The following is a 25,814-nucleotide window of genomic DNA, read 5'->3' on the forward strand; positions in this document are numbered from 1 at the left end:
TACTCTGACTTCTCATATAAGAGAGATGATCTGACTAACCCAGTTCTCTCTAAAATTGGTCATCACAGCTAATGAGCTTCATGCTTACATTAACACTGCCGGGCATTATGAGGCTGTCCACATGACCTCATTTACAAATTCTAATTGCATACAACTGCTGAAACACTCCAGATTCAACACATTTCTAGTGATCAGCATGCATATCAGGTGGGAAAAAAAAATCAGATGAAAAAATGACAATGATTTTCTGACATGGGTTACTGATATCTGACTGATTTTTAACCAATCATAATTAGATAACAGATACTGTTCATCTCTGTCTTGAGAAAAATCCCCAAACACATGTACAGCATCTTTTAACAATTACACAATGATCTTAGTTCTTACCATTCTAATGGGGAATCATAACTGCTGCAGGATTTTTCTTCCTAAGTACATGGTTCAATTTTACCACAACTTCTTTTAGTTTAGCTAGATTGGTTCAGCTACTGCATATCCAGTAATTTTAAAGCCATGATAATCTCTAAACTTTATATAATTACATAATTGTTTCTCTCCTACAGGACACTCACACAGTATTCACTCTTTCAATTTCCATCACCATATCAACAAAACTTAAGTCATGCTTTGAGGGGACATTTTCCAAGTTAGCTGCATTTGCCAAATGGCACTATTCATCCTTCTCTGTAACAGTTTTTCTACAACTTCTTACCTGCTCAGTTTCATAGATAAAGCAGGAACTTCTCTAAATGGAAATATATTGCCAACTCACATAATAGAGAATGCATGCATTTTTTCTTTCTTTTCTTGCAATAAGTAGTCCTTTTATATTCAAATACTGCATTCCAGTGTTTTGCATATGTCTATGCTTCTCTTTGAAAACTGAACAATTTTATGTATTTTACCACTTCCTAAACTGCCACTGCCCCATTTTAAAGAAGCATCACAAGGAAGCATAGATTGCCCTCATCACAAATATAATGGTTAACACGCTATAAAAAATAAACCACCTTAGTGCAGTGCATGCAACTGTCATGGCAATAAAAAACTCTTATTTTTAAGTTCATATATTAGTATTTCTCTCATAATTTTCCCCCAAAATTTTCAATATGAGTGGAAGCCTCATATGAAAGGTTCTGACAGAGACTTCAAAAGTGGCACATGAAAACAGAGTCAGCCAAGAGCAGCTTTTTTTTTTTTTAAGGTCTGCTAAATCACACATGATTGATGACCAGGGCAATTTTCCCTTTCAACTAACCGGTACTGTGGGGTAGCAACACTGATATTCCCTTAGGTCACTTATTTGTGGTTTTATGAGATTCTTACTGAAAAAAACAGACAGTTCTGCATAGCATGAAGCTCAAACTTTCTTTGTTGACACAATTTCCCCGTAGTAACTCAGAGCCCAAGTTAAATACCTTTGCCCTCCTCTGCCATTAAAAACATTGATGATCTTCCTTTGATGACTTAAGCTTTATCATTACTTATAATTTCTGATCCAAAGTTTATAACATCCTATAGGCAAAACTAAGCAAAACATAAAAGACACTCCATTACTTCTCATTAATCTTTCTAATGCAGCTGTTTGCAAGCAGTAGGCTTTTGGTTTTGAAAGGAGAATGAGCTCAGTGCTGAAAGAACCACTGCTTAATTGCAGCTTAACTCCTCAGTTTAGCTGATTTAAAACAGGTAATCCATTAAAATATAACAATAATAATAATAATAATATCAGAAACAATAATCCAGCTTCAATATGAAATCTCATTTCATGTTGTTGCAATTAATACTGCAATGCCCATCATATTTAGTTAAACTACATAGACTAGTTTTTAGTTAAAACAGTGAATCTTGCTCACAGTATCAGGATTCTCATTTACCTGGAGAGAATGGCTTCGTCACAAATGTAAATGCAATCATACATTCGCTACACCATTATTACATTTGCTAGAGTTCAATGCTGAAAGGCAAGAAACTATTTCTTTCTTACAACTAAAAAATAATATTTAACTGTCTAATACTATGTTAGGTTGCATTTATTTCCCAAGGCTTCTATGCACCCTTAATGTTTAATATAAACTTAAATTACTAGCAAACACAAGAGAAATATTTTCACCTCTAGCTAAAAATTTCTGGTTTGTGATTTCTTTCATACATGTGAGAGGCATGTAGCACCTTCAGCAAAACCAAAACCCCCAAAAAACCACAAAACCACAAATCACAGCAGAGATTCTCTGTTACGACTATGAACAGACTTAACATAGTCTAAATTCATATGACACTTGGACACAGAAATTATTTTCTTCACTACAGACCAACTGTTACACTTCAAAATTAACACAAATGACAAGCCATGAACCTCACTTTCATTATACATACTCAAAAGAAATCTTTGAAATAAATTACACTAAAATAATGCCCAGCTATAAAACAATTGCCTTTCAAATGGAAGAGAATCTTTTCTTCAAACCCCAGCTAAATAATTTTCTCATATTGCTACTGAATTCAACTTTTCCCCAGAAAAGAAGTATGTATATGTTCACACCAAACTTGAAATCTTGAATGCTTGAATACATCCTTTTATTCATCCCAAAGCTATTATGACCAGCAATTTTTAAAACATTTTTAGTAGACTTGTTATAGAAAGATTCTTGTTAGACCAAACGTTTCTTTTTTCAAGAACTAAAATTATTTTTAAGATCAAATTCCTCCAGTTCACTAACAGTCACCAGTCAAACAACTGAAGAGCAAGAACAAATTAAGTAATGCATTAGCCTGACCTGGCATATGGTTTTATATTTATTTTCTAAAGGAAATAACAACCAACATTATAAAAAGGAACACACAATCCCAAAAGCAAATCTCTGTCACAACTCACCTATCAGTTTCTTTATCTTCAGGCAGTGTGGGAGGCAAAGGCAAGGGTGGAAGTGTGGAGGTTGGTAGTGCAACAATTCGATCCTTCTCCTTGGCTACTACACTTGGTGTACTCGGTTTGCTTTTCTCTTTTACAGGGACCGGCTGTTGCTTCACAACAGTCAATTTATTCTCTTTTACTGCTGCAGGCTTCTGTTTCGTAATTTTGTCTGCAATTAAATTATTTTCTGCTTTTGTTTCAGGAAGCGAGACCTTTGCTTTTGCCTTGTCATTTTTCAGATTTGCACTGCTGGTAGGAGAAGGTGTATGCTCAGTTTTGATTTTCTTCAGGTCTTTAACATTGTTCACTTGAGGTGCGCTTACAGCAGTATCAGTGTTTCCCTTAGTAGGTGTTGAAGTATTGGAAGCTTTTGCACTAGCTTTGGCTGCCTCAGCAGCTCTTGCTTTTTTGTTTTTGTTCAGCTCAGCAGCCAGGCTACTCTTCAGAGTCAACGTACTAGGAGAAATACTTGAATGACGACTTCTGGATCTAGACAATCTGTGTCTGCTACGAGACCTGGAGTGCCTTGATGAATATGGACTTCTGCTTCGAGATTTTGCTGATCTCCTGTTTCAAAAAAGTAAAGATTTACCCAGGTAAAAAGAAGTCTAGCTGCTTTCCCAGCACATGTACTTTTTTTGACAAATTACATTTTTTAAATCAACTATTATCACCATGCTCATAGAATAAACAGAAGCCTATGAAATAGGAAAGACCATGCATTAAAAAAATAAAATTCTATAGTTAACCAATCAAGATTCTATACCTTCCTGTTAGAAAACATTAAAACTCTTATATGTAGTTTCTAGTCTCACAGAACTGCAAAATACAGTAGTTATATAAGGCAAGAAATGTTCTGCTCTCCTCACTACTTAAAGAGATATTTAATGTATGCAACTTGTACAAACAGTTTTAATATATACAGTACTTGAGAAAAATTCAATTGACTATATAGTCAGAATTCAACAAAGTGAAATTAAAATTACACAGGACAGGAGAAATCTAAGCAACACTGTTTTTAATTATAGGAATGTCTGAATTGTCACTTCCACAAATATAATTAAAATAAGTTAACTGAGAAAAACATGTAATACTAAAAAAAATGGAATACTAAAGGCTGCAATGTAGCCAACTGAAAGATAACTGTCCTTACTTGAAATCTAATTGTACAACTTCAAAAAGAACCAAAACAACCAACCTCCCCAGCATCCAAAAAGCCCAAGTACCCAAAATTTGTTACAGCTATTGACAAGCAAACATAACCCACAAATGGACCTATGCTATAACTGCATCTGAATGCAGACACTAATAGAAAAAAGGGGAAAAAAATCTAAGCAACCACATAGCAATGTTATGAAATAAATAAAATTAAATGTAGGGGTTTTCATCCATTTTACCATACCAAGAATAACAAGGATATTAATCAGATTTACAAGTATTTTCTTGATTGAAGTCTGATGGAAATCTATTTTGCTTATCATTTGGAGCAAAAAGCACACTCAAGATTAAAAAACATCCAGTCTTCATCAGCTGAACAAAGAAAAAAGTATCAAGCAATAGCAAAAATAAGACTTCCTGAAGATACGAGAACTTCCGAGTTCAAAAGATAGCACACCAATGTATGGAGGCTGCTAGAACAAAAGGAAACAAAAAACCCAGACCAAACCAACAAAAATAAAGTAACCCAATAAATAAACAAAAAGAAAGCCAACTACAATCCCTATGATCAGGACTACCCATCCCACACCAAATTCAATTTTACTGACAATTAAATCAATTCAGTTTTAATTAACAACACACGAAATTGCATCACAATGCTTCAACTAAACAAATATTTAATCTAGTACAATAATGTTTCTTTTGTGTGCAACATTGACTAATTTCTAAATTTACACTCTCTCTCTTTTATAATGCAGGAACTCTTACCCAATAAAAAGTCACTCAGATAAATCAAAGTGACTGAAACAATGTGTATGCACACTATATAGTATAGCACAAGCTTCAAAATTCTACAGGTGAAATTGATCCAAATGGCTAGAGACTCATGAAAGAAAAAAAAAAATCAAATCCCAGATGAAGATAACTCTTGGAAACTAGCACAGTTCAATTATATGCCAGGAAGCAGGTTTTATAGGCTTTTTAATAGGTTTTTTTCTGGCACAGCAGGGCAATATTAAGAGATAGCAATAATAATAATCCTAAAAGGTTTTTTACACTTTAATTGAAAAAAGCCTCACAATTCTCTTCTAACAATTTTCAACCAAAATCTAATGTTTGGTTTACTCAGTAAAGAAATATTAATGTTCATGTCTAATAAACACCAAATAAAATCATAATATTAGGCACAAAAATTCCATTGAAAACTCTCTTCTTCATTATGAATCCTGTTGCTGAAGTAATTTTTCTCATTATTTTGAAGATCTAAGCACTAAATGCCACAGAATATTTTCAGAGGTTTGGCCAAACAGGAGTAAAACTAAAAAGGTACAAAGTTCCATTACACAGAGTTAAAGCAATGTTGCAGGAAGAAAAAGGGAAAAAATCTAGAAAATGCACACACTTCAAATGCTAAACCAGAGCTCTCTTCACACTGCTGTCTCACTTTTGGAAAGGAATTACTGTAGATCTCCAACAGAGGTGTTACTGCTGCAGATCCGCACCTGCCCTGGAATCAGTATCATTGCATTTCTCCAGCATCAAGCACAAGCTAATAGTCCCTGTTAGTCCTCAACTGACTTCTATAAATGGTGCATCATTTGCCAGAATGTCACTGACCTGTCTTGGAAAAAATTTCCTTGCACATCTTGTTTATAAATCAGCTATTTCAGACTGACTCTCTCCAGTTACCTGTAGAATGTAACCTTCATCCCAAGAACATCACTGCAACTTGTACTCAATTTAAAACATGCCCTAAAGGTCTCAAAATGAGCCCTATTTCTTTTTTAAGTATGATATGGGGTTTCTTGTTCATTTTGACTGATACCTAACAAAGAAAGTAATCACGAAACTAACAAATACAGACATAATTTCACATGCATTAGAAAAGAGAAGCAGCAGCTTAAAAAAACACAGTTGGTGAGACACTGTGCCTGATTCTAAGATTGGTTCTGTTCCACTTTGGCACAAAATAAAACAGGTTCGTTTAGCTCACTACTAAGGATAAAATGAAAAAAATCTGTTCAAATCAGTGAAAACTAATTTCACCATCTGATTCAGCTACCATAACTCAGTGACGAAGAGGCAGTTTTGAAAACCTAGGGCAAAAAAACCCTAAACTTCTGTACTTCAAAAACTAATAAGAATTGACAGTGGATTGATGTCTGTACTTTGAGAGTTTGAGAAATGAAATTTATGCAAGCTCAGCGGGAAAAAAACCAAACCAAACCATCATCCATCATGGGTTTCACACTCCACATGACAACTGCACAACTTTTCCAAGTCAGAGCTGCATTCATGGGGGAGACAGCAGATGTGCATGCACACAAAAAGTTAAGTTTCAGTCTCAGTACCTATTACAGCCCTTAATAATGGATCAAAGTTATAGCAGTCTAGTTATGAAATATGTTGACTGATTATAACCTCTGCACTTGTTTAAATTTTCCAAAAATTTTTCATTATTTATGTCAGAAAAACTATTATATTACCTATATATAGTACTTTTAGCATCCCAAAAACCTTAGCAAGAATCCCTTGCTGTACCTGAACCACTGAGGTAGCCCCTAGAGAATACAACAAAAACATTACCTATTAATGCAAAAGCATTCTCAACCAAACTGACAAATCCTGAATTTTAAGTAAAAAGCATATTTGTCAAAGTGCTAGTTATTCAAGTTTATTCAAGTTACAATGATAACACCTGCTGTTTTCATAACGTTAATAGTCTTTCCAAACACTCAGCTATCACTTTCTTTCATCTGTGTAGGTCAGAAATCCCAGAAGACCAAACAACTTATGTACAAGTTTTCATCTATAAAAAATGTGTCCAAAAATATGGACACATTTACAAGCTTTTCCTCAAAAGCTTATACAGCACTCAGAGTGGAAAAACATTGCCTAATACATAATAAAACCAACCAGATCCCTCTGTTCAGACCTAATATTTGACATAAAAGATGAAGTCACAGTAGCATAGACATGCGCTCACACAACAGCCAGTGTCTGCCACTGACTGCCTAGTGAGACCCTGAAAAAACACCAGGAGAGACACCTGAAGTACACAGTCTAAATCTTCCAGCAGGTCTCTATTAAATGTGTGTGCATGCATACATATACATGTAAAATGCCTTATTTGACATTTGACACCCACTATTTCAGATGCAGTCAGCAGCCTGTTTTTAACACAGTAAAAAGGAACAAAAGAATGATGGCTGCAACTGCACAGACCTGCACTGCAAAAAGCAAATACATTGAACAACACAATTCAAATTTCTCTTCCTGAAGTAAGGACAGATCAGAAAGTTTACTAAACCTAAAGGCCACATTTCACTCTCTTAAACTGAAGCACCAGCACGTGCTGTTAACACACAAGGGAAGATGTTAATAAGAAGCCTAAGTTATTAAGAAGGTAACTTTCCTTCGATGCTTCTCCCTGTTTGCACCCAGAAGTTCTGCCCCATTTTAGAGTACCTTTGCAACTTAAGTCATTAATAGTCTTCTTTCGGCATCTTGAATTCACTTCACACAAGTGCAGATCCCTACAGAGAGGACAACTGCCACACTTCACGACACTTGTAAAACCCTTTCTGAGCCATACACAGATGTCAGTGTGTTTTTATATATGGAGGGTGATGACAAAAAGAAAATAGAAAACTGATGTGCCTAAAGACTATAAGTTTGCACAACTAGACTAGCTGCAAAGGGACATGGAAGAAATTACATTTTAGCTATAGCTATAAAATAAAAGGCAAAACAAACAAACAAGCAAAAAAGTTAAGATATTCTCTACAAACCATATAGGAGAAGAGACATATTTAAAGAAAGTGATAGAGGAAGAAAGTACTAGTAAGGAAGCCACCCCGAAACCAAAACTCCACTTTTCAGGCCAAGAAAAATATTGCCCTCAAAGATGAAAGGGGAAAAAAAAAAAAGGTTGCTTTGGGTATCACAGTTCTTTCTTTTTAATTTTATTGCACTTCACTGGATCACTAATAAATTTACTGATTAATTTAACAAAGAAAAAAATGTACTGATATAATACCACTTACATTCTCGAGCAGAAAATGAAAGAATTCCAAATAGTAGCTTTGAGTGCTCTTTTACTGTCTTGATATTTGAAACCAGAGAGGAAAGAAAACTGTTACCTATGTCAGATTTCCAGGAATACATTTCATTCAGCTTACACAGTTTTTCTTGCCATGCTACATTTTCAGGTGTTTCTTTCTGCCCCCTTTCAGTACCCCCTCAATACAAAAAAAAAAGTTACATTTTATTGACAAATCAGAATGATCATGTCTTATCTTCCCACGTTTCTAAACTTGAAAACCTCTTTTCTTCTTAACTGCTTTAAGAGCAAGCTTAATCCATGGTGCTGGTGGCCAGCTACATGTTACCTAAGTGCAAACAATTTTGTAGTTGAAACACATAAGTTGAAACTACATTTGTAGTGAGCTGAGCAAGGGAACTAACTTTGTCAGTAATGCATAACACAAAGCGATTTATGAGATTACAAAGGCAAAACAAAGAAACCTAACAGTCCAAAGGAGGTTAAAACAACCACTGCAGCACAGCTCTTTCTTTAACTGGCAGGTAATGCCGGACTACTGACTAAGCACTGCCATCCTTCCCTGCACCGCAGGTGTATTTGAGAAGAGAGACCTAAATTTAATCAACCGACTTCACAACAGACCTTCCAAGACATTTACAATCCCTTGGTAACATAAACCACCTTGACAAAACATTTTAGCTCATAGTATAGCTTTTCCATGTTGGTCTAGCAGGCAAACACACACTTCATTTCTTTAAGCCATTACAGTAACAGTATTCTTTCACTTGATACCTTATTCATTAATTTTATTTATTTTCTCTAGCCCCTAGTTCAAGGTTACATTCTATGCAGCTCTGCAACCAACCTCCTACTCAGCTGCTTTATACATGAAGACTACAGAACCTGCCTTACTGATTCAAACTAAACGTAAGTCTTTAAAAGGGTCTCTAATACATACTGGAAAACTCTGAGTTAGGCTTTTATTTGTTTCTTGAACCTGCTTTAAACCCCTCTATTGTCATATGAGAAGTTGGTCTACAAAGAAATCAACCAGCAAAAGGTCAAGTCAACTCAAAATCTGTGTTCGAACACATCTGAAATTAAATTTTTCAAATTAAATTATTTTTTCCAAGTAAGGAAAGAAGCAGCAGCAACAAGGAAAAAGGAAAGGCACATGAGCAAAAGGCAAAGGCCAGCAATGAGCACTGGAAAAATTAGCTACTCAAAACAGTGAAAATCTAGAGTGGTCCATTTTAAATTCTGTAAAATACAGTTTTACTAACCAAAATTAGAGAGCTTTAAATTATATTTTTTAAAAATCTACTAATCAAGGCCGGGGGGGAAATCAAACTCTTTCTTAATCCTTTAAGTTCAAAAGTAGCAGAATTACTGAAATTAAAGACATTTTCATATTAGTGAAAATGGCTTCTCCATTTACTAGCTGAATATGCATTTTACTGTTTTCCCTACACTTGTTGTGATTTTGCACATAAATGACCCATATTCTGCAGAGCCTCACTACTACAGACTAGCTACCAATACAGACTGAGATTACTCTAGTACCAAAATAAAAGTAAATCTTCTATCTTTCCTATAAGCAACATCTATGCACATAGTAGTACTATGCTAGTAGTGCCCCACCCACTTACTTTTATCTAAGCAGATGGGTAGGTGTATCCAAATTTGGAAAAACGCAATTACTCATCTATACTGCTAACTGATTTAAATGTGTGATCACATAACATATGACCAGACTCAAGTTACAAAAAAGTTCTCTGGAAACTAGTTTGGCACAAAATTGTAGGAAGCAAGAGACTGTGTCTGCTTCTTTTGTCAACCATGGGGTTTGGTTGAGAATTTTTTATTTAATCCAGTCATTTTACCAGTAGATAAATAAATACCTCATACTACTGGAAGAATTTCCATTTTGAAAATATGCATGTGCTACTTTAGAACTGCTGTGTTACCCTATCCACAAGAAAATAAGAGCAATACAAATCCACCAGCAGCAAGTAAAGAAGTTTTGTCCAACAAGTGAAAACAGCTCAATCTGTTTAGCCAAAACACAAACTTTCCCTGCTATTACAATGGAAAAAGTAATTAGTCTATCATTTAAAGAGTATGGAACACATAGCCAATGTCTTTGCCTCTCCTTAGAACCCACAGCCAAACAACATCACCTAAAACCAGCTAAGTCAGTACTGCAATTCAAACCTCACAACAACAACACACAGTTGCTGCTTCAAACTAGCAAAGCTGACTTCACTTGTTTCTCTTCAGCTCTTTACTAGAACTTTCTCCCTAAGCAGCTCAGACACCTAGATTTAAAAAAAAATCGCCATTAAACACACAGGCTTTCCAAGCATGCTAGAACTGCTTTGTAATTATTTTCTACATACCAAGACAACGGCGTAATTTACATAACATTAGAGAAGACACAATATATGAGACATAAAATGAAAAGAGCAAAAAGACCTTGCAGGCTGAAATACTCAGTCACATAAAAAGTCCCTGCTGTCTGGACATCATTACAGCTGGCTACAAGCCCAGAATTAAGCCTTTAAATCATCCAGATGAAGAACACAGGTGCTGTAAGGAGGTGTTGCCTTCATGAAACTGTAACATTCTATCAAGTCTAAGGCCACTGTATCATTATCAAACAGGACAGCAAAATGTTCAGCATTTTGGTTGTAGTACTACAGAGTCAAGCAAAAAGTGATTATGAAATAGTTTTGAATGGTTAAAAAAAAGTATAAACCCTACCTTTCTATTTCCCCATTGCCATTGCAATATACATTATGATCAATAGCTGTATGGAAGGAAAAAAACCACTGGCTTTCATTTCTCCATAACAGGTAAACATTATCAACAATTTATCTTCACACTTTAGGTTTCTTTTGTTTTCTATGAAAGTGACATTCTTGCAATGAATGCCCCATTAGGACAGACCTTTCCTTCTACAGATAGAAACCTCTCCTTTTCACTCAGCCATTCCAATTCCTCTCCTGAACACATGACAGTCTGCCTTTGTCTGTAAGCAGTTAAAAACTGAACACAAATTACACTTCAACTGGAGGGAGGAAGAAAGATGGGAAGTCACAAAGCTAACTTCCAGAAACTTATCTGCAGGCTCAAGAAAGCCTTACCTCACTACAGAGTGACTACCAAAATCAGGAGATTTAAAAATTTGTGCTTCAAATCACAGGCCCACTACCCACAGAAAAAGAACACTGCTACAAAACTCTACTACAGCCCAATTAGTCAGTGCATACAGAACCCTGAACTAAAATGGGCTGTCAATCAGGCTATTCCTAAATGCAAACCTCAAATGCATAATTCTGTGCATCGTTATTAGCTTTCTTATTCCAGGATACAAGCAACTACAGAAAATAATCTGATTCCTAGGGTGTTTAAATCAAACTATGCACATAATACTCCTGTTATGCTATTATTCAAATAATTTTGAAAGTGTATTTTAACCACTTGCAACGGACTCTCACAGTAAAACAGCATGATGTTTTCAGAGCAATTAAAGTGTTTTCTTCTTGAAACACCCTACTGCTCACAAAATTATTCCATACAACCACACCTTTAGACAATCACTATTCTTATCCCACGGCACTTTGGCTCGCTCTCTCTCTGAACAAAGTAGGACACAACTTTGTTACTTTGCTCTTTAAACAGCATTTGATGCACACCCAGGATAGCAGACTCTACCAAGAGCCCAATGAAACATGGAACAGCTTTACCATGTTCCCTGGATACACTACAGGACACCCCAAATAGTGATCAACACAAAGTGCTTATTGAAAACACCAGAGAACAGTTCTCAGACAACCCACCAGGTAATGCCTTGTAAAAAAAAATCTTGCCAACACATTGCTGGATACCTTTAAAATTGAAGTCCAGACATGAATTTAAGCAGGTCTACAAACAACGAGGCAATAGTAAGATTCCAACATAGGAAATAAAAATCTTTAGTTATAAACACATACTAAGCAAATACTTAAAAATTTCCAGTGTACTTTTCTGCATGTTAAAATATTCTGAAGAGCTTTAATTCCACAACATGGTTTGCATCTGATTAGAAAGATGCAGCCCACACTTCCTCTCCACATAAAATTCAAAAACTCATGCAATGCTGACCTTTACACCCTGAGTTCCCACTAATACTAAAGAAAAATTATCTGCCAGCATGCATTAATTATACACACGTGCATAACCTTAACAGCTTACGTTTTTCATAGCTTATGTAAAGTACAAGACAATTTATCAAAACATGACACTGACTCAATTTTCTAGCAAAACAGAAAGCCCAAGTCCTTCTACAGACCTCTAAAAAGAACAAGAAAACACTTGTAAACATAAATTGCCTGTCAGCTGGTTTTCTCTTTAGATTAGCAGAAATTAAACCAAACCCAGATATATTCGATATACATCCTTTTTTGCCCAAGAACAGAATACATAAAAATGTACCAGGACGTCTATACTTTGTAAGCAAAGATTTAAAAATCAAAATTGGTCCATTAGAAAATCTGTCCTCAAAGCAGTATCCTCCTTCAGTCACTCTCATTTGAAAACGCTCTCATACCTTCTAACATTTAAAAGCCTTTCCCCAGCTAGGTGGTCTCTCACGGAGAGAAACTACCCACAGAAGTGCTACAGGCACCCACATCTCCCTTTCTCCCCGAAACAGGACAGGAAGATCTTTGTACTTATCCCTCTCCCCTGCTCCTCACCCCAGCTTTCTGGCAGCAAAAGGACAAGAGGGAGGGATTGCTGCTGGATGCAAACCTCTCTGGCCTCTCCTGCATTCCTGCCCCAGTCATTACTCCCCTCCTCCACACAGAGAGCCCCTGCACCATCCCACCTTCGCTCCCGGGCCCGGACTTACCGGATAACGGGGCTGTAGGGACTTCGCGACCGGCGCCAGCTGCTGTAGGGGCTGGGCGACACATCCCCGCCGCGCTCGTACGAGCTGTGCCGGCTGTAGCTGGGGGATCGGCGTCGGCTGTAGGGGCTTAGTGGCGAGCGGGCGCCCACCGGGCTGAGCGACTTGCGGCTGCGCTGGCTCTGCGAGGAGCGGTGCAGAGGAGGGCTGTCATCCCGGCCGGGGCTGGGCGACGAGCGCTGCCGCCGGTATGCCTTGGGCTCGAGCTTGTCGTCCCGGTAAGCTTTCGGAGGGTCCTTGTACGCCGACGGTGGCTCTTTAGCCGCTTTAGTCCGGCTCCGGTGCGATTTGCTCTCCCGGTCTTTCCTGCTGCTGCTGGGCGAGGGGAGGGAGCCCTTTCTACGGCCGTCGCTGCCGCCGCCGCCGCCGCTCTTGAGTCCCTCCCGGTCTTGGCTCCCGGTGTGGTTGTGGCGGCTGCGGGATTTAGAGGACGAGGAGGGCTCGGATGCCCCGCGGCCCAGTGCCACCGTCCCCTCCTGCTGTGCCTTTTCCTCTCCCCGCCGGCGATGCTCTCGGTGCCGCTCCTTGGAGCGCCCGCTGCTGCCGCGGTGCTCCCGACGGGACCGGCCGCTTCGCTCCGCCTCGCCCCGCTGCCGCTGGGTCCCACCGCCCGAGGAGGAGGCCGGGCTGCCCCCGCCGCTGCCCCCGCCGGCCGCGCCGCTGCCCAACAGTCCCTCGGACTGGGAGCTCACGTCGTCGTATTCCTCCACCAGCGTGCTCAACCCGCCGCTACCGCGCCGCTTCTCCGCTTCCTGGGTGCCCCCGCCGCCGCCGCCGCGGCCCCGCCGCCGCTTGTGCCGGGAGCCCGAGCGCCGCTTGCCTCGCGGCCGCTTCCGCTCCCCGCCGTCCCCGCAACAGGAGGAGGCGCCGGTGGCCGCCAGGAAGAGCAGGGACTGTGGCGGCAGCGGCGGCTGCAGCAGCGGGGGCTGCAGAAGCGGCGGCTGCAGCAACGGGAACAGCAGCGGGTGCGGGGCTGGCGGCGGCGGCTGCGGCTGGGCCGCGAAGCGCTTCCGTCTCCGGTGGTGCAGCCGCTTCTTGTCGGCCGCCGCCTCTACCGCCGTGCTGCCGCCACCGCCGCTGCCCCAGCCCCGGCTGCCCCCGCTCCCGCCGGCCGCCGCGTCCGAGGTGCTCGGCATCGAGCTCGCTCACGGCCGAGGGCGCGGCCCAGGGAACCCGCCGCCACCGTCGCGCTCAGGGCGCCATGGGGACTCGGCGGCGCCGCGCACACGTACCGGGACGGACACCCGCGGGCCGCGACGGGGCCTCGCTCGCTCCCGCACCGCCCGCCTCACATGGGGCCGCACCAATACATACGGGGTCGGGCTGAGGCCGGGGCTGGGCGCGCTGCCCGATGCGGCGGCAGCGGAGCGGCACCGGCAGCGTCCCACAGGCCGGCGGGGCCTCTCCCGCAAAACGGAAGTGTCTCCTGGCGGCGGCGGCTCCTCCTCACTTCATTCTGAGCCGCGGGCGCCGCCGCGCAGGGACACGGGCACGGGGCGCGGGCCTCCTCCACTTCTTCCCTCAGCCGCTCCCGGCAGGGCGGCCGGGGTCAGGCCAGGCCGGGCCGCCTCTGGGCGAAGTATCCGGGACCCTCCGCAGCTCCAATCCCGGTTCTCCTGCCCGGCGGGTCCGCACGTATCGGGGCCGCTCCCGCGCCGCCGGTGCCCAGGAGCGCTCCCGCGGCCTCCGCGCCGCCGCGCGCGGGTGACACACGCACCGGGGGGGGACACGGACACGGCCCGGCGGCGCGCCGCGCATGCGCGACGCCGGAAACGGGCGGGGGAGGGGGAACGCGCCCCGCCAATCGGGCGCGGCGCTGCCGCCTTCGTCCGCATGCCCGAGAGCCGCCCCGCTCTCACGAGACTTCACCCGGCCCTTTCCCTCCTCCCCGGCACCTCTCGCGGTAACTACCCCTCTCGCGGTAACTGCGCCGCGGGCCCTGCGGGCGGCGGCCGTTCCGCGCCAGGGGAGCGAAGATGGTGCCCGGCGCGGTACCGGGAGCGTGAGCCGGGCTCGGCCTGGAGGTGCTGGGCGCGCTGGGCACCCTCCGTGTCTCTCTCCCTGTGCTCTCTGGAGAAACCGGTGCACAGGAAGTTCCGCCTGATTACGAGGAAGGAGTTTTTTTACTGTTTGGGTGACCGAGCACCAAAATATGCTGCCCAGGGAGGGTGTGGAGTGTCTCTCACTGGAGGTGCTCCAGAACCGCCTGGACGCATTCCTGGGTAATGTGCCCTAGGATGACCCCGGTTGGGCAGGGAGGTTGGACCGGTGACTCGCTGTAGTAGCTGCCCACCTCACCCGTTCTGTGAGCTGAAGCAGTGCGGGCGCCGCGTCAGGCTCTGGGAGCTGGGGTAGGAAAATCGCCGGTCCCCAGATGGTTTTCCCTCCTTTTATTGTACGTAGACCTTGGTTATCGACTGGGGGGCGTGAGAGAAAACCTCTTCAGATAAAACACTTGTGTTACTCTGAAACAGTGAAGCCACTTCTCTGCTTCATGAAAGTACTTTTTTTTTTTTTCCCTGCCTCGTCTGTCCAGTTGCCTTTTCATGGTTTTATTGAATTTCATGGCTGGAGCTGCAACTGCTGAGTTCCAACTCAACTGCCTCAACTCGGCTTCTCAGGCTGACTCTCTTCTATTAAGCACATCTGCTATACCATCTTGAACGTTGTGAGCGCTTTAAAAGCAGAATCTGTTGTCTTAGGGATTTGATAGTTTTCTGGCCACCTTGCTATCTGATTGTTGTTAGCTGGCTTATATACATACTGGTTACTTTTGTTTGTAAAACACACAAAAAAAGACCAAAACAAAGGAACCCACCTTGTTTTTCACTGTTGTATTTCAGCTCCTTAAAAATCATTCTTTTCTCTCCTTTTCTAAACCCAAGCAAAAATATTCTGCCTGTCCAGGTCCCGTGTGTCATCTGCTATCCAGCAAATCTTTCACAAGTGTGTTGAGAAATTCACCCTTCACCTCTCTGTTCCAACTCACATTTCTTCCAAACATCATCAAAGCACTCATTACATATTTCTCTAGTTGTACACACACACACAGAGGCGCCTGCACTTTCCTTCAGGCTTTTTCTTCAGGTGTGAATTACTTGGAGAACAACCAAGTTGCTTGTTTATTTTCGAACGATGTGCCACAGGATGGTGAAGGAAGAAACCTGATGTGCTGGCCCACCTGCCATTTCTGGAGAGAAGGTCCCTGTCCAAGAAGGATTACTCTACCTATGCCGTGACTTCATTCATACTTTGTGAAATTGTGGGGTTTTTTTCAGCATGCTGTGCCTTATGGAAATACTGTGTATCTCCCTGCTGTTGGGGAATAGCTCATCTTTCCGTAGTGGTCTGGAGGCTGCTCTCAGCTTTCCTGACATCCTTTTCTGCTTACCTTGTATGTGAATATTCAGCAGCTATGAAGAGGTTCTCCAGGGCTGCTGCAGCACACTCAACAAAGCCAGTGTGCTGTCAGGCCTCTGGCATGTTGGAAAAAAAACAAAAACTAAACCCAGAAAGCCAACAACCCTACATCACAGAGCAGCTGTAGAGACCGTGGATAATTACACAGGGCAGATCTGGACAAAGCAACACAGGATGCAATTTCTAATTTATTCCCAAGCATTACCTGGCATTTCTGGATGAGGGATATGATATTTGAAAGAGCTATGTCATTAGCAGTAGAGTGCTGGTGTTTCTGCATCTGGAGCAAGCCTCATGACTTGTCAGAGAAGCTTAACTAGAAGCTAAGCTGCTAATGACAGCAAGTTTGCTCTGCCTGGAATAAATGAGCTACATCAGGTTGTAGGGGGATGTGCCAACAGCAATCATGTCAGCTGACAGGTGATGGCAGCATAGGATTTGACTGTGGAAACCTATCCATAGATTCCTGACATAACAAAGGAGACCTGGAACAGATTCCTTACAGAGAATAAAATCTTCCAGAAGTATTGAAAACATTGATAGCATGGTGCCAATTGTTGGATTCACAAATAGCCAGAAAATTCAAGATGCATTACAGCTTATTTCCACAAGGCTTAGTGTAGAAGAGCAAATAGTAGGGAGGGGAGTTCCAGATTAGGTTTTGGCAGTGGCACCTGCAGTGGTGTGAGAACCAGTACTCTCTAAAGATGGTTGTTCCACAACAAATTGAAACCTTGTGCCATAGGAATGTTGGTTGCAGGGATCTCATATCTTGCAAGGTATTACTGTATAGTCAGCACGTGAAAACAGTGGTAAACACTAGAGAAAAACACACCTGGAAAGCCAAAATACACCTGGCAGCCAAAATACTGTCATCTCCAAAAGTATTTTCATGCCAGCTCTAGAAACTGAGCCTTTGGAAAAGCACTTCCCTTAGACTAACACTGAGGTAATTTAATTTTATTTAAGGAAAAAAAAATGCAACTCATATTCTGTTTTTCATTCAAATACTTTGTTGTACCTGCACATTCAGCACATTAAGTGTGTTCTGACTGTTCTGCTGTGATCTCACCTGTTCACCATCTTTAGTGTAATGCAATTGGTACAAATAGATGCTGAGCTGGTCATGGGTAAGGAGGAGGCTGTGCTACATGTCACAGCCATGGTACCACAAACCATGGTACCACTTCTTATTTTGTTAAGGCTTTTTTTGCACTTTATTCTTTTTTAAAAATGTTTCTGTGTCCCGTCTGTGCCACCATGTGTAATAAGTCCTTAGCAATATTCTTCTGATGCAGAGCAAACTGTCAGTCCATCAAGATAAAAAGAGACAGGTAAAGTCTTCAGTAGTTTGAAGATCTTTTTCAGCAGAATTCCTCAGGGCTTGTTTGTTGACTTGGTAGGCATTTTTCCTTAAGGATGGTTTTAGTTGATTTGTTTTTTTTTTTTTTTTTTTGAGGGGGGAAGGTGTCTGGTTTTCTCCCAAGCAGTAACAAGTACCTAGAGTTTTTTTCAAGTTTTGTTTTCAATCTTCCAGCATCAACCTGTTTTTTATCCTGCAAGAATAATTCCTCCCAAGCCACAGAGAAATTCAAATTTCTAGCTTTTTTTTTTTTTTTCTGTTGTTTGGTTGGTTTTTTAGATAAATATGGAAGAATTAGAAGACATTTTTACTCTCTGATGTACTGTATGCTTTCACATGTCTTCTAACCATTTTAGAACAATAGTCTGATGTCTACATATACTGTCTTGTATAGTCTGCTGTAGTTTTTGATACTACCTCTGCAACTGTATTTGTATCTTGTCCTAAGATTGTTTATTGACTAGAGTGCAATAATTCATGTTTCCCAAGGCCCTATGGAAAAACTGACTAGATTAACTATATCCATGTTTGTTCTTCTCAACAAGAAGAATGTTGCAATGATCTGGGAACTCAGCTGTTGGAAAAAAAAACAGAGAAGGATAAAGACCTGTGTATTGGCTGGTCGGGACACAAGTGGACTTACCAGTGAAATGTCAAATACAACCCATGCACTTGAAGAGCTGCGAAAGGTTAATGCTGTCTTTAAGTCACTGTTGGACCACGGAGTCTCTGTCTGTTGTGATCATTCTTATTCAGAGAAAAATGAATTCACAACAGGAGCAGAAGAAGCTATAAAGATCATCAGTGAACCGAAATCTCAGTGTCAAAGGAGACTGGCAGAGCGTGACTTGTCTAGCGTAACAAAGACAGGAAATCACAGTGTCCTATGAATTTAGCTAGAGGCTAGGAAAGGTGTCCCTGCCCATGGTGGGCAGGCTGGAACTACATGATCTTTAAGTTTCCTTCCAAGCCAGGCCATTCTGTCATGCCATGAAAGGAGATAAACACCTAGAAGGAAGGATTATTTGCCCTAAGAGACAGAGTTAGTGCAGGCAGTTACAAACAAACAGTCAATCAAAGCTTTTTGGCTTTTAAGCCCAGTCTCTTTTGAAACAGGTTAATTGCCTGTTGATGAGAGACAGTTACCACTCACCCCAATTCCTTTGGAAAAGCAATCTATTTAAGCTTCCCAAAGCCGTCAGGCTAGAATTTAAGTGGTTGAATTGTTTAGCACTTTGATCCGTTGCTGAAGCAGTTTTAGCCATGGATGGAAAGGTGTATGCAGCTCTGCAAAAACTCAGAGCACAGAGGACTTTCCAGATTTTTAACTCCCAAGTTCACAAATATTCAGAACAATCACCTTGTTTCTTAACTCAGTATGCATTTCCTCTGCTGACTGAGCCTTACTTAAGTGTACCAAGACCTTTACTCACACAAGCATGCTGGAACCACCTTAGGGAGCAACTTAATGTGAGGGCGTACTTTGGATTTGACTCCAAGTGCCTGGTCGCTAGAAAAGGTCTGTGACTTGATTGAAGCCACAATAGCTCCCTACACAAATGCTCTGGAAAACCGTTTTGCAAAAAAGTTTCCCTAGAGGTCAGCATACCAAAGAAGATGAAACCAGAAACTGAATTCACACTGCTTCTACTGCAAGAAATCTGTCTTCCTCCAACTGCCCTCATAGCTGCTGCTCTTGGGGCAGCTGTTAACTCTAAAAGTAAACTAAAATCGTCCATGCCATTGCCCACTCAAACTTTGGGGTAAAAGCTAACGTTTTTCTCAACTTGATACCGCCTGGGAAGATGGTACCATAACCCTAGACCTAAAGTAGAGAATTCTGCCTCAGAAATTATGGGGGTTAACTTTTCAGAAGTGTCAAACATTCAGAGGAGACAGCCTGTATGATGTACAACAGACTGTCTGACTGCTTTATCTATGTTTTTCCAATAAGTGCATGAAATAACATAATTTTTCACATGAGCAGGAGCCATTAAAAAACAAACAAAACAACACCCCTTCCCTTCCCTTCCCTTCCCTTCCCTTCCCTTCCCTTCCCTTCCCTTCCCTTCCCTTCCCTTCCCTTCCCTTTATTTTCTCTTCCTCTTTCTTTTCTGTGTCTCAACTTTCCCTACCAGTACACACCAGGGAAATCTCTGAAGACAATTCTTCCCAGCCCTGCACTAGCAGAAGGCACTGAATACCCATAACCATCTCCCAGCCTAGGCAATGGCTCTGTCACCTTGTGGGAAGGAAGTGTATTTCTTCTGAGAGGGGTCAGGGCTGTGGATCATCTCAAGATAAAGGGACCATCTGCACAAAATTGCAAAAGGCAAGTGTTGTGGTTTTTTAAACTCATCAGTGTTCAACTGAGATAGGTTTTCACAGGATGGCAAACCACCACATCACTGACATCAGCAAGGCTCAAAGATCAAGCCTTCAGTCTGGTGCAGGATGTGCTTCTCATCCAAATGGTTGCAAATGTCTCAAGAGCTGAGCAATACCTTTTGATCTTCTGGTGGATTGTTTTTCCTCACTTTGTATTCATTTTTAGAATTGTCTGAGCTGTTTCCCTTGCAAAAACATGCTAAAACACAAGAGCCTGAGGGCAGCAGCACTCCCTCAGAGGGAGTCCATCTGGCCCAATACTCTGTCTCCAAAGTGTCCAACCACCAGCGTCCTGAAGAAGAGCACATGAGCACTGAAGTCTGGTCCTGACAGGGTGGTGCTCACATGCCTCAGTGGCTGGGACTGGCCTGCCCTGGGACCCCCAGCCCCACCACCTCCTGCCAAGGGCCCAGGGGACGTGTCCCACCTCTGCCTGGGGCCTTCAGTCCCTGCGGGAGCCCTGCTGTGGCTGTGCCTATCTCTGCCCCTGTCTCCTGGGTGGACCTGGGACCTGCACTGCAGAGCTGCTCTCTGGGGTGGAGCCCTCAGACCTGCTCAGACCTTGTCATGCAGAGCTCTGGGTTTAACGTGGCACAACTGCTTTGTTCTGTTCCATTGACTGCACTCACCCTGAGTCAAATAATGGTGAGACTGTTATTTGTGTGAAGTTCCAGGGAGTTTCTGATCCAAAAACACATTCAAGAACACATGACCCACAGGTTACAACTGGAAACAGGATATTATTTTAATTTTTGTTTGTCTGAATCAGTTTCAGAGCTGATGCTCACAACCATTACCACAATGTGCTCGTGTAGCCAGGAGCAGCTGTGTTCTTCAGTTTAGCTTGAAAAATCCTCTGTAGGATGGCAAAGGCAAGTGACAGAGTTACAGAATGTAGCAGTAGTGATACAGGCCCAGCAGGTCCTGTTTCCTGAAGGCTGAGAACATGAAGAATGAGAATCAGAAGCAACAACACAAGAGGTGTGTACTATCTTGGGCATGTTCCAAAGTGTAACACATATCAATGACTTTTTGCCTTCCAAGATTTGCTTCATTGCTGTGCTCCCAGGCCAAGAATGCATGAAAAGAACTCTTGTGTCTGTCCTGTGCTTGCAGGCAGGTGAACTGAGAAGTGGCAGCTCTGGATGGATGCAAGAATCCCACAGGAAATGGAGCCAAGGGAAGAAGAGAGCTCAGCCCCACTCCAAGTTTGCAGTGGGCAGGAGAGCCAGAGAGAGCCAGGGCACAAGTGGTGCCTTGGAGGTGTGAGGGCAGCAGGCAAGAATGGAGTCACAGGGGCCCTGACAGGGGGCTGTGTCCAGTGCTTCAGGACGACAAGAAACAACCCCAGGCTTGGGGCCCACCCTGGGAGTCTGGAAAGCTTCTTGCCTACAGCTGCAGGGCATGACATGCCATCTTCATGGGGCATGAGCACTAGGCAGCAATGGAGCCAAAAGGGACTGAAGGAGCACTGAACAGTGGTCATGCTCATTGCTGCAGAGGAAGGCAAAACTCCCTGGGAACCAGTGCCAATCTGCTCTGGAGGAAGATTCCTTCTTGACCCCAGTGCTACTGATTGACTATCCTGAAAATGGACTCTGGAATTAATGGACCCAGTGGAAACACATCTCCTTAGAGAACCACATCCCATCCTGCTTGTTAACCAGAGACAGCTGGACAGGAAAACTCAGGGCCAGCTAGGCCAAGTGCCAGTGGCACAATAGATGAGTCTCCAAGGATGCTCCAGTAAATCCCTGATCCAAAGACATAAATCATTGGTTGTTTTCTTTTTTTTACTCTTTCCCTCTCATAATAAACCAAAACTCTTCAAGGGATCTTTAAAAGATCCTGCCCTTAAAAATGACAACAGCCTGGGCACAGGGAGGGGCCAGGTGAGAGTCTGGTGCTACCCTCAGCACTGAGGGGAGTCAGTGCAGGAAAGAGCCAAGAAAAAGCTCAGACTGACACACACATCTGCCTTCCTCCAATAGGGAACCCTGGATACTGGGCTCATTCATCAAAGCAGGAGGAATTTGGCTTTTAGAAGTTTTACTTCACACCAAACACGAACTAAACTCCTGCTCAGCTGGCACTGATTGAGGTTATGTATTTTTAGGGTTCAAGATGGTAAGGATGATCCTGTGATGTGCCTAGGGCTTTTTCACTAGGAGATACTCCTGAGAAGATGAGGCAGAAAAACTCCTCTAAAAATTCTCTTCCCTACCAGGCTGGTTTCAAGCTGTAACTCACTTGATCACTTCCCAGTAGTTTTAGTAAAACATCCTAAGAAGGACAATGCCCAGCTGCAAGCCTGGCTGGAGTGATTTACAGCTCCCTGAAAGCTGCAGGCAAGCAGCTTAGGAAGCAAAGCAAGAACAGGCAGACCTGGCCTTGCTTTGGTGGCCCAGTCTGTGGCAAGCCCTACCACAAGGGAGAGAGATTAAAACTCAGTGAAGTATAGATTTTCTCCACATTTTCCACTGTTTTGCCAAAATTGTGCTTGATGCTTATTTTTCAGTTATCTGTCCATTTTAAACTCTATTTTTGAATGGGGTGAGAGCAACAGAGGGTTTCAATGGTCACTGAGCTAATGACCACACCATTGTGCCCGTCCACCCCAATCCAATGGGGCTGTAGAGAAGAAAAAAATCTGAATTTAAAAACAACCTGGCAAGAAGTTTGTGCAGAGACTGGCATGAAATGTCCAGATGTGCTTACCTCTCCAAGTGGTGCAGGCAAGCAGCATTGAGAATAAAGAATACAGGCTGCCAGCTACCAGATTTAAATAGGCCAGCCCACATGCCTGATGTACACAGCACCATCCCATCACAAAACCCTAAAACCAGCAGGTAATGTGCTTCTAAAGGAGAAGTGTTTGGACTAATGACTCTAAATGATTGTAAAAGTCAGAGGCATGAACAAATAATGCCACAGCATGGCCCACACACCCCGTTTTTTCTCCTGATGCCATGTACCTGCAGGGGAGAAAGGCCCGCTATGGCAGATTTGGAAGGCAGTCAAGGTTGCCAGTACAGAACAGTGGACTGTGACATCAGCAGTCCCCAGACTCCATGGACGGCTACCTAAGTGAGAAAGGCTCTGTGACCTCACATCCCTCACTGCTTATATTTGGGCACGGGCAGAGCCTGGCTCAGACTCACTCGCGCCTGGACTCCTGGCAAGCATGCCTGGGAGGACTGGAAGCCTGTGAGGTCATTGGGAGCTGCTGTCAGAAATTCTCAGTTCTCATTCAGAAGACTTTGCCTGTTTCTTTAGCCCTATCTGGTTCAGGAAGCCAAGTACTGTGGGTGGCACTTGCAGCAGCACAGGTGAGCGGTGCAGGAAACATGCCTACAGGGTGGCCCTGGGGTGGGTGATGGTGTTTGGGAAGTTGTGAGTGTGTCCTTCTTGAGAGGCCTGGGCATTTCTTCTACCTGCCCATCTCCCTGTGACAGCAAGTGACCATTTTTCAGCGTGTCACGCCAACAAGAGGGAGCAGCTGTTGTTCCCAGCTCTGCTGCAACACACAAACATGGCCACGGAGACAGAGTGGAACTGCCCCATCTGCCGTGACATTCCAGGTGAAATCGCTTCTGTAACACCCTGCGTCCACCTGTTCTGCCTGGGCTGCATTGTGCGGTGGGCCAAGAGGAAACCAGTGTGCCCCCTGTGCAGGCAGGCTATCAACAGCATCATTTACTCTGTTCGGTCAGAGGAAGACTTTCTGGAGATAGTTCTTCCAAGCCCCTCGGACTCATCAGCTACTCACCACCAGGATGAGCAGGGGGCTGCAGAGCTCATGCCCCGGGCTTATGTAGCTGGCTACCCACCTGAGGTCTGGGCAGATTTTTTCCAGGGCTGCTCAGAAATCCTTGAGCCCCTGCTGCCCTGGCTGAACCAGGAGCTATCAGAGCTGCTCAGGACCCGCTGGTGGGAGGTGGCTCTAGCACAGAGTGCCATCGTAGCCAATTTGTGCCGCCACGGGCTGAGTGAGGAGGCCTTGGTCCGGGAGCTGCACCCCCTGCTGCAGGAGCAGACGGTGGCATTTGTGCGCCGGCTCATCGACATCGCTGCTGACAGGTGCAGTGATGAGATCCTGCGGCAGATGAACCTCCTGAACTCCCTTGGTGAGGAGGAGCAGGAGCAGGAGGAGGAGGAGGAGGAAGAGGGTTCCACAGCCATCCCTGGCCCCTCTGCATCCCCCCAGGGGCCTCCCGCCCCCACCCTGGCCTCCTCCTGCGGTCCTGTAGCCTCCAGTGCGGAAGCGGACGTTGGAATGTTGGCAGCCGCCCTCCGCGGGGGGCCCGCGCTCTCTCCATCCGCGGCCGTCCCTGCGGAGCGGGAGCAGCCCCAGGAGGAGCCCGGCAGCGGGGCAGCAGCAGCAGCAGGCCCCTCTGCCCAGGGCTGCAGCCGCGGCCCTTCCGCTCCTGGTCGGGACAGGGACTGCTCGCCCGAGGGGCTCCGGCGCCCAGCGAAGAGGAGGAAGGCCTCTGGCCCTCAGGACTCTCCCCAGCCCCCGAAGAGGTCGTCCCAGCGGCGCAAGCCAAGAACCCTTGATAGTAGAAAAAGGAAATAAATTGTTTGTTTGACGCAATCTCTGAGGGTTGCTTTCTCCCGCTTCTCCTGTTGTCTTTTCCCTCTCCCCTCACATCCCACTGTGCGAGGCAACTGCCTGCTTTTGGACCTTTGGGCACGGCCATGGGCCTCTGGAGCCGCAAGGCCATATCCGCGGCATCTTCTACAGCAAATCCCGCTGCAGCTGCGGGCAGAGCGGGCAGCAGGGACGGCTGGTTTATCACAACCACGGCCTCAGCCTGCACCCAGTTCTCCTCCCGGTCTAGCGTTACTTTCTGCTCTGCTTTCTCGACGTCAGCCAGGACACCGTTGCTCCTCGGAAGGCTGCCAGGGAGGCACAGAAAATGAGTGGGAACACCCGAGCTAGAGACAAGACTTGGAGTAACAGGATTTGGGGGAAAGGAAAGTTCCAGAAAGGAAAGTTTCAGGAAAGGGGAGGGGGAAGGGAAGGGAAGGGAAGGGAAGGGAAGGGAAGGGAAGGGAAGGGAAGGGAAGGGGCTGAGTAGGGCTGCTGGCAGTGCAAAGATCTAGATCATGAGGGGATGCCCAAGGTTTTGAAGCCCTTATCTGCTGGAGAGCACTGGCAAGACCAAGAGGATCCCTTCAGGAGGACCACTGCAGAGCTTTCTGTTCTCATGCCCCGCAGAGATGGGGCAGCAGCTGTAAGATATAGGGTGCAGAGGTGTTGCAAGGGATTCCAGTGCTGTGGAACACCCACTGGTGTCCTGCCAGACATGGAAAAGAATGTTGTTAGGCTGGGGGCATGTGGATACTCTCACAAGCCTCTGAGATGTTGAGTCAGAATATGTCTTGGAGATCTGAGTGGTTTACCACCCTATGTGACAAGGAGATGAAAGGTCTCACTCAAGTGCTCAGGGAATAGCTGGTTACCAGCACTGAGGTCAGGAAGGAATTTTCTCCTGGGACAGATTGATAATGGTACCTGAGGTTATTTTACCTTCCTCTGCTGCACTAAGCACCACCACTGCTTAGGGCTTCT

At 44.2% G+C, this 25,814-nt stretch overlaps 1 protein-coding gene across 4 annotated transcripts in view; it reads right to left on the reverse strand.

The window, feature by feature from the left end:
• Nucleotides 1-14,342, reverse strand: part of CDK13 (cyclin dependent kinase 13) — a 43,224-nt gene extending 28,882 nt beyond the window's left edge. For all 4 annotated transcript variants that reach the window (XM_038127200.1, XM_038127198.1, XM_038127199.1 and 1 more), the window contains exons 1-2: nt 13,012-14,342; nt 2,876-3,481 (exon numbers count right to left, since the gene is read on the reverse strand). In XM_038127200.1, coding sequence (XP_037983128.1) covers nt 2,876-3,481; nt 13,012-14,204 — 1,799 coding nt within the window. In that variant the 5' untranslated portion in view covers nt 14,205-14,342. The remainder of the gene's footprint in view (nt 1-2,875; nt 3,482-13,011) is intronic.
• Nucleotides 14,343-25,814: the final 11,472 nt, after the last annotated feature.

This window comes from Motacilla alba, chromosome 2 (genome assembly GCF_015832195.1).
Source record: "Motacilla alba alba isolate MOTALB_02 chromosome 2, Motacilla_alba_V1.0_pri, whole genome shotgun sequence".
NCBI classification, from domain to species: domain Eukaryota; kingdom Metazoa; phylum Chordata; class Aves; order Passeriformes; family Motacillidae; genus Motacilla; species Motacilla alba.